We start from the raw sequence: 12,325 nt of genomic DNA on the forward strand, positions 1-12,325 counted from the left end.
ATGGGCGGCATAACAATTTCGGTCGTGGCAGACACCGGATCCCCATTCACCATCATACAGAGAGCAGTGTGGGTAGATCAATTCCAAAATGAGTTGGGCCCTGGCCTGGAGAAACTGGACATACGACCGGTAACATATAATGGGGATCGCATTCCCATGCTAGGCTTCCGACGTCTACTGTTTGAGTTCAGAGGTCGATCAGCATGGTGCAAACTGTATGTGGCCGAGAAAGGACCCTCAGTCCTGGGATGGTTAGACCAGGGCGACCTGGGCATAAAACTCGACCCTGGGGGGAAGGAACAGATCCTGCTCACAGACCAGGAGGAATGGCCGGACATGGATCGATGGAAAAAGAACTACCCTAAGGTGTTCGGGGGCGCAGTAGGAAAAATGGAGAAATTCCAACACAAAATAGTACTTAAGGAAGGAGCCACACCAGTAGCACATAAAGTGAGGAATGTGCCCATTGCAGTGAGGGAAGCTGTCCAGACAGAACTTCAAGATCTGGAGAAGAAGGGCATCATAGAACCCATAACCTGTGCTGAATGGCTGGCGCCTTTGGTGGTCGTGATGAAACCCAACGGGAAGGTCAGACTCTGTGTGGACTTGAGGGAACTCAACAAGAACATAGTGGTGGAGAAATTTCCCCTTCCCAAGATAGAGGAAATGCTGGCGAGAACCAGAGGAGTCCAGTGGTACTCCACAATCGACCTCACGTCAGCCTACCACCAGGTAGCGCTACACCCGGACAGCAAAAGTCTCACATCGTTCATTACCCCGTTTGGGTGCTACAGGTTTTGTCGCATGCCGTTCGGACTGGCCTCAGCGGCGGCTGTCTTCCAAAAGATGATGCACCAACTGTTCAGAGACTGCAAAGACGTACAGTACTTCCAGGACGACATACTAGTGATGGGCAGAGATAGAAGGGACCATGACCGGACACTAGACAAGGTACTACGGACGCTGGAAGCCAAAGGCCTCACGGCGGAATGGTCGAAATGCCGTTTGGGACTACAGTCAGTGACCTATTTAGGCCACGAAATAGGGCAACAGGGGATCACACCCAAGAGGGAGAACGTGAAAGCCATTGTTGAAGCACCGCCACCCAAGAACAAGGAGGAGGTTAGATCATTCCTGGGGATGGCGGAGTACTACAGCAAGTTTGTGGTACAATTCGCATCCAAAACCTACAACTTGAGGAGGCTGACCAGAGAAAGCACGGTGTTCCAATGGACACCGGAGGCCCAAGCGGAATTTGAAGTCATTAAGAAGGGGATCCTGGAAGCAATACCACTCAAGGGGTACGACCCACAAGGCGCCACCATACTCATCACGGACGCCAGCGACAAGGGGTTAGGTGCTGTACTTATGCAAGACCGAGGAAGTGGGGACATGGAGACAATAAGTTTCGCCTCCAGAGCACTGACGGAGACAGAAGGCAAGTACAGCGTCATTGAGAAAGAGATGTTGGCGGTAGTGTGGGCCATGACGAGGTTCCGCCAGTTCCTATGGGGTACCCGATTCCTGCTCAAAACGGACCACAAGCCGTTGGTGAAGGTTTTAACATCTTGCGGACACGCCAGCGCCACGCCCAGGATATCGAAGATGTCCCTAAAATTGTTGGAATTCAGATACGACGTGGAGTACATCCCTGGCAACAAGAACCGAGTGGCGGACTACCTGAGCCGAGCGGCGGCCATGGAGCCGGGAGAAGAAGACCCAGCGGATAGAGGAGAGATGGTGGCTCTCATAGAGGACCAAGAGAAGATCATCAGCATACAAGAGTGGACGGAAGCTTATGAAGAAGATGCTGACCTAAGGGAGGCAAAAGTGCACATCACCCAAGGGTGGCCTGATAAGAAAAAGGTGAAACCCAACCTCAAACCCTTCTATGAGGTGAGAGAAGAACTGACGGTGGGAGATGAGGGCATATTCATTTACCGGGGAGAGAGAGTAATCCCCCCGACGAACCTCATCAACAGGTTGCTGGACTTATTGCATGTCGGCCATCTGGGGATTGGGAAACTCAAGGCCAGATCGAAACAGAACTACTGGTGGCCAGGCATGGACATGAGAGCAGAGAGACACGTCAGAGAGTGTCCCCAATGCCAAGGGGCCGACAAAACGTTGAGGCCCTTACGCCCAGCACTGGGGAAATTCGACACTCCCTCAAACCCCTGGGAAGAGTTGTCGATAGATATTTTAGGACCGGTGCTGGATGACCAGAGCGTACAGAAATATGTGTGTGTTCTCATCGACCGTTATTCCAAATGGCCAGAGATAAAAGTGAGTGAATCCATGGACACGGAGAACATCCTGGAGTTCTTATCGGAGACATTCACCCGCGAGGGAATTCCCAAGTCCATCTTAAGTGATAATGGGCCCCAGTTCAAATCAGAGAAATGGAACCAGTTCATGGAGAGAAATGGCATCTTGGTAAAGCACACGGCCATTTACCACCCAGCAGGGAACGGTCTAGTGGAACGATTTAACAGGGTGGTGATGGGAGCCATACAAGCGGCCATCACCTGTAACAAAGACTGGAAGAAGGCGGTGGAGAATATGGTATGGGCCTACCGAATAACGCCCACGAGTACGGGGTTCAGCCCGTTTCAAATATTGAGAGGGCGGGAACCCTTCACGCACGACAACAGAATCTGGAAGGAGAAGGTAGTGACCAGTGAATGGTCTCCGGCGGTCGTAAGAGCAAATCTGGAGAGGGCACAAGCCATCTACACCAATAATTACAACAAGAGGAGGAGTGTGAAGGACACTCGGTTAGTGAGAGGAGAATGGGTGAGAGTAAAATTGGCTACCCTACAAAGGAAAGGAGACAGCAAGTACAGCAAGCCCATGCAGGTCAAGGAAGTGTACGATAGAGCGGCCCTGCTCAGCGATGGGAATGTGTGGTCGCAGGACCGCATGGCCCGGTGCAACAAGATATTGAGATGGGAGCAGTGGGAACCGGAAGGTGAAAGCACGAAAGACGTGGACGAAGGGAACAAGGCGAGTGGAAGTGAAGAAAGGGAAGAAGCGGAAGCTGGAGAGGAGCAAGTAGGAGATCAAAGGGGTGAGACACCAGAGGCAGATATGGACAGACCGAGAGGTAACATGAACAGTGGAGGAGAGATGAATGTAGGAGCAGAACGTGAAGAAACACAGAGCCAAGTGACTCGAGAGTGCAGTGGTAAGGTGACCAGGAGCGGTAGACAAGTTGTAAGGCCCTCCAGGTTCCACGACTTTGAACTGGACTGCGAATTGTAAGTGATTGAACTTTGGGTTGGAAAAAATGGGAGATATGTAGCGGTCTAGTTGTTACCGCGTCACGCAGACGTGACGCCGGCACGGCACGTTGGCGCCGGATGCGCGCGCATAGCTAGCGCGGAGGCGGGGAGAGTGAGCGCGCTGCAGCGACGGACAGAGGGTTGGCCGGCGCTCCTCGGAGTAACTGCTTGTGTGATATCCCAATAAACACAGCGGAAAGAATCACACGTGTCTCGAGTGTTTTATGTGACAACTTTACACTTCCGTGTTATAATCATCCCCACCATCTCAATAACTCGCCGTACACCAGTAAATACCTCTCAGGCCATCCATATCTTTCTGATCATCTTTGTCACAGACGTTGCGCTGTCTCCAGCTTGGCCACCACTTAACTCGTCTCGCTCCTCTGGCCCCGCCTCCTCGCCCTGACTCGGCTCTCTCCCGTCGCTGTTGGGAAGTCCCTTCCGTAGCTTTCGCTTTCGGTTTGCAGTTCTACTCAAGTGTATGATCGCAACAGACGGAAAAAGACCCGCAGAAACGGCCTAGAGGATATATATATACGCCAGTCATTGGAGGAGGGGGAAACGTAGGCACAAAGGACAGCACGCGCGCAATAAATAAACCGAGAAGGAGAGGGAACGAGAAGCCGGGAAAGGAATCGGCGATGGCGTTTCTACAGGTGAAGACGGAAGCCAAGCAGCAGGTGAGAGCCACTGGGGGCCCTTCCCCGGCGGCAGTGGCAGCCACAGGGGGGTACAACTAGTGACTGTGGGGCAGCACGTTCCAACTTTCCCCATCCAGGCGGGAGGCTCGCGTTTTTTTAACCCAAAAATAACTATGTCAGATTTACGAAAGTTAAAGCCGTCGGGACAATTAGTCGTTAACCGCCAACGAGGGCTCCTGGGGGCGGCATTCGTAGAATTTCCCCCCCCCCCGGCAGCAGCACAGTCCAGGACAGGTAGGTGGTCTTGATTGGCTGGCGAGCTGCGCTGAGTGTGAACTCCATAGTGCGCAGTATACGGAGCCCAGAGAAAGGTATGCACCAATTCTTGTGGCTCCGCCCACCCACCCTTAGAGGTTTCATGAATTGGTGGGTTTTTGTGTGCAACTAATTGATTTATGTTCTTAATGTCGCTTGGACAGGTGGCAGAATTGGAAGAGATCAAGGCAGGAAGGGTTGGGGGCATTCAGACTAGCTTCGGACAGAGGGAAATAGGAGAGCGGGGAATGAAGCAAGAGGTAGGCAGGTGACGGAGGTAGGGGTTGGGGAGGAGGATTAGTTAGAACAGTGTTGGGGCAGTCTGTTGTGGGGAATTGTTTATGGGCGGGGGTGATAGAATATGTATTAGTGAGGCATTATTTGCATATCTGTATTAAAATGTAAACTGCTTACCTGTCAATCAATCAAGCATTTGTATAGCGCGCTACTCACCCGGTGGGTCTCAAGGCACTTGGGGGAGGGGGTCCGCTACTGCTCGAACAGCCAGGTCTTGAGATGCTTCCTGAAGGAGAGGTGGTCTTGGGTCAGGCGGAGGTGGATGGGGAGGGAGTTCCACGTCTTGGCAGCCAGGTAGGAGAAGGATCTTCCTCCTGTTGTGGCTCTTCGGATGCGGGGGACGGCGGCGAGGGCGTGGCTGGTTGATCGAAGCTGGCGGGTGGGAGTGTAGAAGGTCACGCGGTCGTTGAGGTATCTTGGGCCTTGGTTGTGGAGAGCTTTGTGTGCGTGGGTGAGGAGTCGGAACCTGATTCTTTTGCTGACGGGGAGCCAGTGCAGGTTTCTCAGGTGTACGGAGATGTGGCTGTGTCGGGGAATGTCCAGGATGAGGCGTGCTGAGGCGTTCTGGATGCGCTGGAGTCGTTTCTGGAGTTTGGCTGTGGTTCCGGCGTAGAGGGAGTTGCCGTAGTCCAGTCGGCTGGCCATTAAAGCGGACTTTTATCCCATGTTTGGCCTGTGGACGTGCTTATTGCCCGATTTTTATTTTCGAAATCTCCCTGTTGATTGCAATGTACGGGTCAGGCCGGGGTGAGGAGACATCTGCACTGCACACTTGGTAGCAGCACCCTACACAAGGTACCTACGCAGCCCACCCGGAGTCTGCACGGCAGCAGGTGCACTTAACGCCTGCATGGTCACGGGGTGGCGCTACACTTGACGGGCGGCCTGCCAGTGAGTGCGGATTGGCGCATGCTTGTGGCGCATAGCGAGGCAGGCTTGTGACATTTAGGGCCATATTATCAAGAACGTCGATAACATTATCGCTGCTTTAGCGACAGGAAACTGCCGCTAAAGTGGCGATAAGGGAGCCCTATCGCCGCTTAAGTGGCAGTTTTCTGTCGCTAAAGACGCGAGAACATTATCACCGTTCTTGATAATCTGGCCCTTAGTGTGGGTTTTAACGTTGGAATCATGCGCACTAAAAGCGCAGCAAGCCGAATGCTGTTGACAGAGTGACTCAGGAAGTAGGCGCAGCAAGAAAGGGAATCCCCAACCTTAACCTTCTTAAAGGGGGTCACTGTGGGAGCTGTTAATGGTCAGGAGTTAATCAGCTGTTCACAACACGCATGGACAAAAACAATATGTCTCGCCTTTGGGACTTGTTGGTTTTTAGTGGTGCAGTAGCTAAGGTACTTCCTACTATTTCCCCAGGAACCGTAAAGTATGGTTTGTGAGGCAGCCGAGGGCTGCATCGATGCCAGCAGGTGGGGCCCAGGGGGCAGGTCGATGTAAGTTGGGTGTGGTTGTACATAATGTGGGCTGTGAGTCGTGGAGTTATTTTGAGTATTGGTATCATTCCATATTGTCCTCGAAATCATGCCCCTCGTTTCTAGAGGAGACAGATTTGACAGTATTCTGCTATGCTGTATCTCAGTCCCTTTGCCACACCCTGGGGTAAGCCTTCTCTGCCTGCTGTGGCTACCGTTGGCGAGTTAAGTGTTCAAAGGAAGTAAGGTTTTTGAATTGGAATGAAATGGAATCTTAAGCCTCATAATCTCTTTATTTATTTAGTCTCTTACCTATAAACATAGAAACGGGCTCAGTTAAGGTAGAATGTTCTATAACCCCCACCCCCCTGCTTTGTGAAGACTAGCACTACAAGTGTTGGTGGTAAAAGGCGCACACCATAATTGTCATTCGAAATATCCGTGCTCACACTTCCTTTCTCGCGTTTGAGTCAATGCTTAATTTGTGCCGGTGTTTGCCTGTGGGGGTCGCCGGCACTCATTTATAGGACCTACACTTGTTTTTCCTAGCCACACATTTCAAGAGGGAAAAGCACACAATGGGGAAAGGAGGAAGAGAAAGAAGGAAAAAACGTCCCCAAGGGAGAAAGCAGGAGCCTGGAAGAGGGAGATAAAGGGTCAGGGAGTGGCTGGTAGTGGATTAAAGAGGACTCGGGTGGATTGAGGACTACGCAGTCTTGGTAGTCAGTGTGCTGACATTTAATAGCGCCTGCCGCGGTCTTCTGAGCAGCAGTTTGGACACCAGCAATTATTATAAATTGGGCACTGGGATGTGGTTCATTTACTTATAAAGAGTGTGTTTAGCAGGGTTTAGATGTTTCTGTTGTGATGTGCATGCATGTTACAGTTATACACAATGGTCCACTGCTAGCAAGAGCTTAAGCACCCTGTGATGTCATCATAGGAATGTTAGGGCTGGTGCTTTGGTGAAGAAGGATGCAAGTAAGTTAAATGGTATAGAAATTCAGAGATTTAAACAAGTGTGACTCGAGCCTGTCAGCACAAAGTGCTCTAGGCTAGGGGCTCCTATTTTTTCAGTTACCCTGATAATACCTTTGTACAAATAGCCTCTGGTTAACTATTGGGGAGTTCCCAGGTGCCTAAAACCATAAACTGTGTTCCTTCCTTCACTTTTAGAGCTGCATGTGTAGCGGAGGAATATTGGTAACTAGTGCTAAAATGAACCATCAGGATCCTATGTTTGGTTGCATTGAAGTAACATAGCACTTTCTCTGACATTTACAGATATACAGGTCAGACAGAGAAAGTGATGAAAGATTGGACCGCATGATATGTTTAGTGAGCCTCAACAACTGTAGGTATTCAAGCGAGCTGAGAGTGTGGGAAAGGTACTAATCTCTGAAGGCAATAACTTAAAACTGAATAATGTACTTGGTTAATTATCACAGAAATTAGTTGCTTACGTACTAAAGGGAATTATGATAAAATGTCAAGTGAGGGAGTCTCATAAGTATCAAACAAGAGTTGAAATAGTATTGTTTAATAGTAGTGCATTGACTATGCATTAAAGGTGCACCAATTGCATTTATATTCAATCTGTGACCTCCTTTGAGAGCGTGACCGCATATATTCTGTTACGGGCCAGACGCGAAACTCTCCATGACCAAACAAGTCAACGCAGTCTCCTCCACCTGTTTCAACACCCTCCGCATGCTCCGCAAGATCTTCAGATGGATCCCGACAAACACGAGGAAAACAGTCACCCAGGCCCTGGTCAGCAGCAGGCTCGACTACGGAAACGCCCTCGACGCCGGTACCTCGTCCAAGCTCATCAGCAGACTTCAGAGAATCCAGAAGGCCTCTGCACGCCTGATCCTCGATGTCCCGCGCCGCGACCACATCACCCCCCACCTAAAGAACCTGCACTGGCTCCCCGTCGACAAAAGAATCTCCTTCAAGCTCCTGATCCACACACACAAGGCACTCCACAAAACCGGCCCAGCCTACCTCAACAGCCGACTCTCCTTCTACATACCCAACATAAAACTCCGCTCCGCTGACCATGCCCTGGCCACGGTCCCACGCATCCGGAGAACTACTTCCGGTGGCAGATCCTTCTCCCATCGCGCCGCCAAGACCTGGAACACCCTCCACCTACATCAAACCGAAGACCTTCTAACCTTCAGGCGACAACTCAAGACCTGGCTGTTCGACCACTAATCAGCCCGGGTATGTAGTGCGCTTTACAAGTTACATGATTGATTGATTGACTACACAGTTTACTGTGGATCACAAGGGCGCTGGCCAATTTAGCCACAGTGAGGCTCCATCTTCTGCTTTACCATACGGTGACATACGTGTAAAATGGGATTACCCTTCAAGTCATTTATTATTTCATATATTTTATTGAGCGTTTATATGGGATTATAGGATGAAGTGAGAGGAGTGCTGCATCTAATTGGGAAACATCGAAACAAAGAAAAGATATAATGTTCTACACAACATTAAGGCTTTTGACCGTCTTCTGCCCAGTACACATTTTCTAGTATTGTCACTTCTCTGTCTTTTAACTTAAACAAAATTGCTAATTTTAACTTTAAAATTTTTTCAAACGCCATGCAAGTGATGTTATTGATTTTAAAGTTTTTCCATAGTTCCCGTTGCCTTAACCAACAGCAGAGGTTGGTGGTTATTACCTTGTTCTATGAGGTTTGACCAGATGGAGATGCAGCATTCGTTTAAAAAGATTGCACAAAAAGTGAGCGAGCCCACGGTTGGGCGTTCATCCCAGATTTTTCATGGTTGGTGTGGGTGGCGACAGAGCAAGGATGGATCCGCAACACAGAGGATCAGGTGTCTCCAGAGAGTGGAGGAACTGACAGTGAAAGAGGGAGAGTCCCAGCTTGGTGTGATGTGGACACCTGGTCGGGTACTGTGTGGACACGTCCACGGACATGCGTCTCCCACGGCCTCTTGAAGCACCAGTGAGTGTCCTGGAGTCAATGTCAGTCTGTGTGAAGAATTAAATGAAATCTGCTCTTGAAAAAGTGAAAACCTCAGTAAAATAAATTGTAATATATAAAATATTCTCGGAAAGCTTTAAAATTACAGACTTGTCCATGGTGTTGACTGAATTAAAAGGAATGCTATAAAAGATCTTTTCTTTGGGCCATGGGAACATATCTTCTGTAGGTACTGTCCTTTACCACTCGTATACCAACGTCACATTAATGGTGTGCTACTAGTTGCACTTGTTGTCTGTAGTCACTTAACAATCTCAGGGTAACAAGCTTGAGCACCCAAAGCCTGAATGCACTACATGGAAAGGACTGGAAAATAGAGGACTGATCGGCAACGCAATGTCATATGTTACTGCACTGCTAATTAATCCTCCTGCCTATTTTAAAGTACCCTATTCCATGGCCTCCCATACTCTACACCGGAACCCCTTAGGGTTATACACACCATAGCACATCTCATACAGTGCCTAGGAAATATGATTACTTCACACCTATCCATATGGAACTCTGTTGACTCTTCTTGGCAGCCCACACCATCTTCATAACCAGCTGCATAATTTACAAAGCCATCACGGCTACCACTTCAGCTTATCTTGAAAACAAACTCACCATCCCTGGTGGTTCTCTGCAGCCAGGACACCATCAGATTGCAGACTAAGAAGTGTAAAAAAGAAAAAAACAAGACAACAGGCCTCTTTCATCTATGCATCGAGGACGTGGAACAACATCTCCATATTCATCAGGACCACCCCGGCACTTCGTCAATTTAGGAGCAAAATGAAGACATACCTCTTTAAAGAATACTATACCACCTGTGTATTCACCATCCACAACTCTGCCTTCTCTCCTTTTAATTGCTGATTTTAAGCTTGCTTTTGACCATGTACAGTGCTTTGTTGCCTTTTGGATAGGTTTGTGCTATAGAAATCCCGTAAACAAACCTACATATTCATTGTGCCAGCATTATGCTCTGTGCTCCTGACTGTTGCTGCAGCCTGGTCTCTCTTTTGTTCTAAGAACCCCGATATTGGCTCTTTGCATAAGGCAGGCCTCATTCTAGAGTGGCCCATCGGGTGAAAAACAATGGGTTGGAATGTGAGTCGAAGCGATTACCAGTGGTTTAGACTATTTGCCAGCATTTCTTCGTCCACATTTTGTGTTTTTGGTGAAACCCCCAAGGTGTCAAGTAGTGTCCCAAACTTGGGTCCCTTGCGCTCCGTGACAAAGGATCCAGGCTAAAGCTCTTTATAAGACCAAAAAAGGCCAGAACATGTCTGGGTTACTTGTGTTCCCTTCAGAAGTGTGCTTTAGCAGGCAGTTTGGAATGTACTCTCATGAGCAGCTCCGCCAGTACTGATTTTTATAAGGTGGGCATCTGTTTTGAGTGGCACAGTGGACAAAGAACAATGAGTTAGAATTTTACCCAAAGCGACTGCCAGTGGTTTATACTATTTACAAGCATTTCTCCCATCTTTTGTCTGTTTTCAGGGCTAGTGTGTGCCAGCATCCCACATCACCCTACCTAAAGGTTTGGGTGGTGTACCCATTGCCCTCTCCTACCGCTTCGCCTTGCCCAAAGGTGAGGAGGAGCTAAACAATTGTACAATGCTTTTCTGACCAGCACAACACTGTGGGCCACGGAGGAGGTGGTGATCTGCACTCATCCCTTCCCCCTGTTTGCAAATAGATCATGGGTGATGGCAAATAGGCCAGCGTGGAAATTAAGTTCCCTGTCATTAGGCAAGTCATGGGTATTTTGTGTATAGCCCAGTGGTCCTGGGCAGGGGCTGAAGGCCTTATGTTTTGTCTCCTCGGCCTGTGAGACCGTCCAGGAAGAAATATTCATAAGTGGATGGGAATACTGACTCATGAATAATGCAGCTTCGACACTCCTGATACATTTTTAGGTCTCGCTGAGCCCAGCGCATGCGCTGGCTTGGAGAGACATTTTGCATGTGAGTTTTTTAAGTGCTGCTGGCTGGCCCAGCGCTTGCGTGCACGTGAGCGTGCACGTACGCAGCAGCCATGCGCTAGGCGAGCCAGCAGTACTCATGAACGCCTTTCTGCGTCATCGCGATCACTTTCACAGCGATCGTGATCGCTATGACGATTGGAAAGCCCGTCTGAACTACTTCCTGCAATATTCCCCCGCTTCCAACGACCCCCCCCGAAAACCGTCCATGGCAAGAAGGGCAAAAAGTACGCCTGCTGCGGGTAAGAGAGCGCCCTTACCTTGTGTGTAAATGTTGCATCTCGGGGTTCGGCTGGCATTGTCAAGGCGCCATGGCCTCCCGCGTCCTCGTGCCATCAGAATCTTGCGATGCCTTTCCTCTGACATTGTGTTTGATATATTTAGCTACGCCGTCTAATAAATTAACCCTGCCTTTGTCTTGCTTCCCACAGACCTTCTCCTGTCCGATATTGTAGAGTACTTTGAGGCTTGGTTACCTAGCGTTACCCACGAGAGTAAAATAGTTTTGTATGCTTAGCCAGTTTTAACAGATCCGGTAAAGGCCATTTAATCTACTTGCCCGTTACACTGGGAGCTCGCCATGGGCTAACAAATTAACTCATTTTTATTTAACTACTTTTATTGATGGTTGTCAATGGATTTCTGGGCTAAGAAACTAGCTTCACGCTAAGGCGACGTGTGATCTTGAGCCGCTAATTAAGCGTTGAGTTTGCCAGTACCAAGCCACTTCAGATATTAGGCAGTGCACCAGGTGGCGGGGCGGGTAGTGCCTTTTAGGGGGTTATCTGAACTGCGGCTCATTTCCAGATGACTTACACCAGGTCCTTTCTTTCCCAACAGATGGTGTCACGGCTTTCATGGCCTTCCTTAAGTCGGGAGTTCAGCGAGGAGAACATCGAGTTCTGGCTGGCCTGCGCGACTTTAGGAAAACAAGCATTGGCATAGCCTACAGGTCTCGCCTTTGGGACTTTATAAGTGTTTAGTTATCCAGCACAATATCCTTGGTGCAACAACATCAACTATTGCATGGCTAAACACTTATAAGGTCCCAAAGGCGAGACCTATTGGCTATGCCAATGCTTGTTTAGTCTCATTTTTTTTTCATTCCTCCAAATGTTTTCCATATACTTTGACATGCCCATTGAACTCAGTCATTTTGCTGTATAACTTTAAAATAAACTTAACTGGTTTTAACCAAACTAAGAAAAGGCACTGAATGATGGAAATGGTGCTTACCCATAAAATAATGTTGACTATCCAGTCATCCGTTTAGGAGTTATGTATGCAAAAAAAACTTCTATAGGGAATCCCATTTTATCGGTGAGTGAAAAGACCCCTTATAACTTTTGAACTGTTTGACTAAATT

General features: G+C 48.9%; 1 protein-coding gene across 1 annotated transcript in view; it reads left to right on the forward strand.

Annotated features, from left to right (window-relative positions):
* Nucleotides 1-3,703: 3,703 nt before the first annotated feature.
* The window catches only part of LOC146869199 (proteasome activator complex subunit 1-like), a 120,994-nt gene continuing 112,372 nt past the window's right edge, over nucleotides 3,704-12,325 (forward strand). Inside the window, exon 1 of the mRNA XM_085643135.1 lies at nucleotides 3,704-3,967. Coding sequence (XP_085499261.1) covers nucleotides 3,929-3,967 — 39 coding nt within the window. The 5' untranslated portion in view covers nucleotides 3,704-3,928. The remainder of the gene's footprint in view (nucleotides 3,968-12,325) is intronic.

This window comes from Triturus cristatus, chromosome 1_1, assembly GCF_964204655.1.
Source record: "Triturus cristatus chromosome 1_1, aTriCri1.1, whole genome shotgun sequence".
In the NCBI taxonomy this organism is placed as follows: Eukaryota; Metazoa; Chordata; class Amphibia; order Caudata; family Salamandridae; genus Triturus; species Triturus cristatus.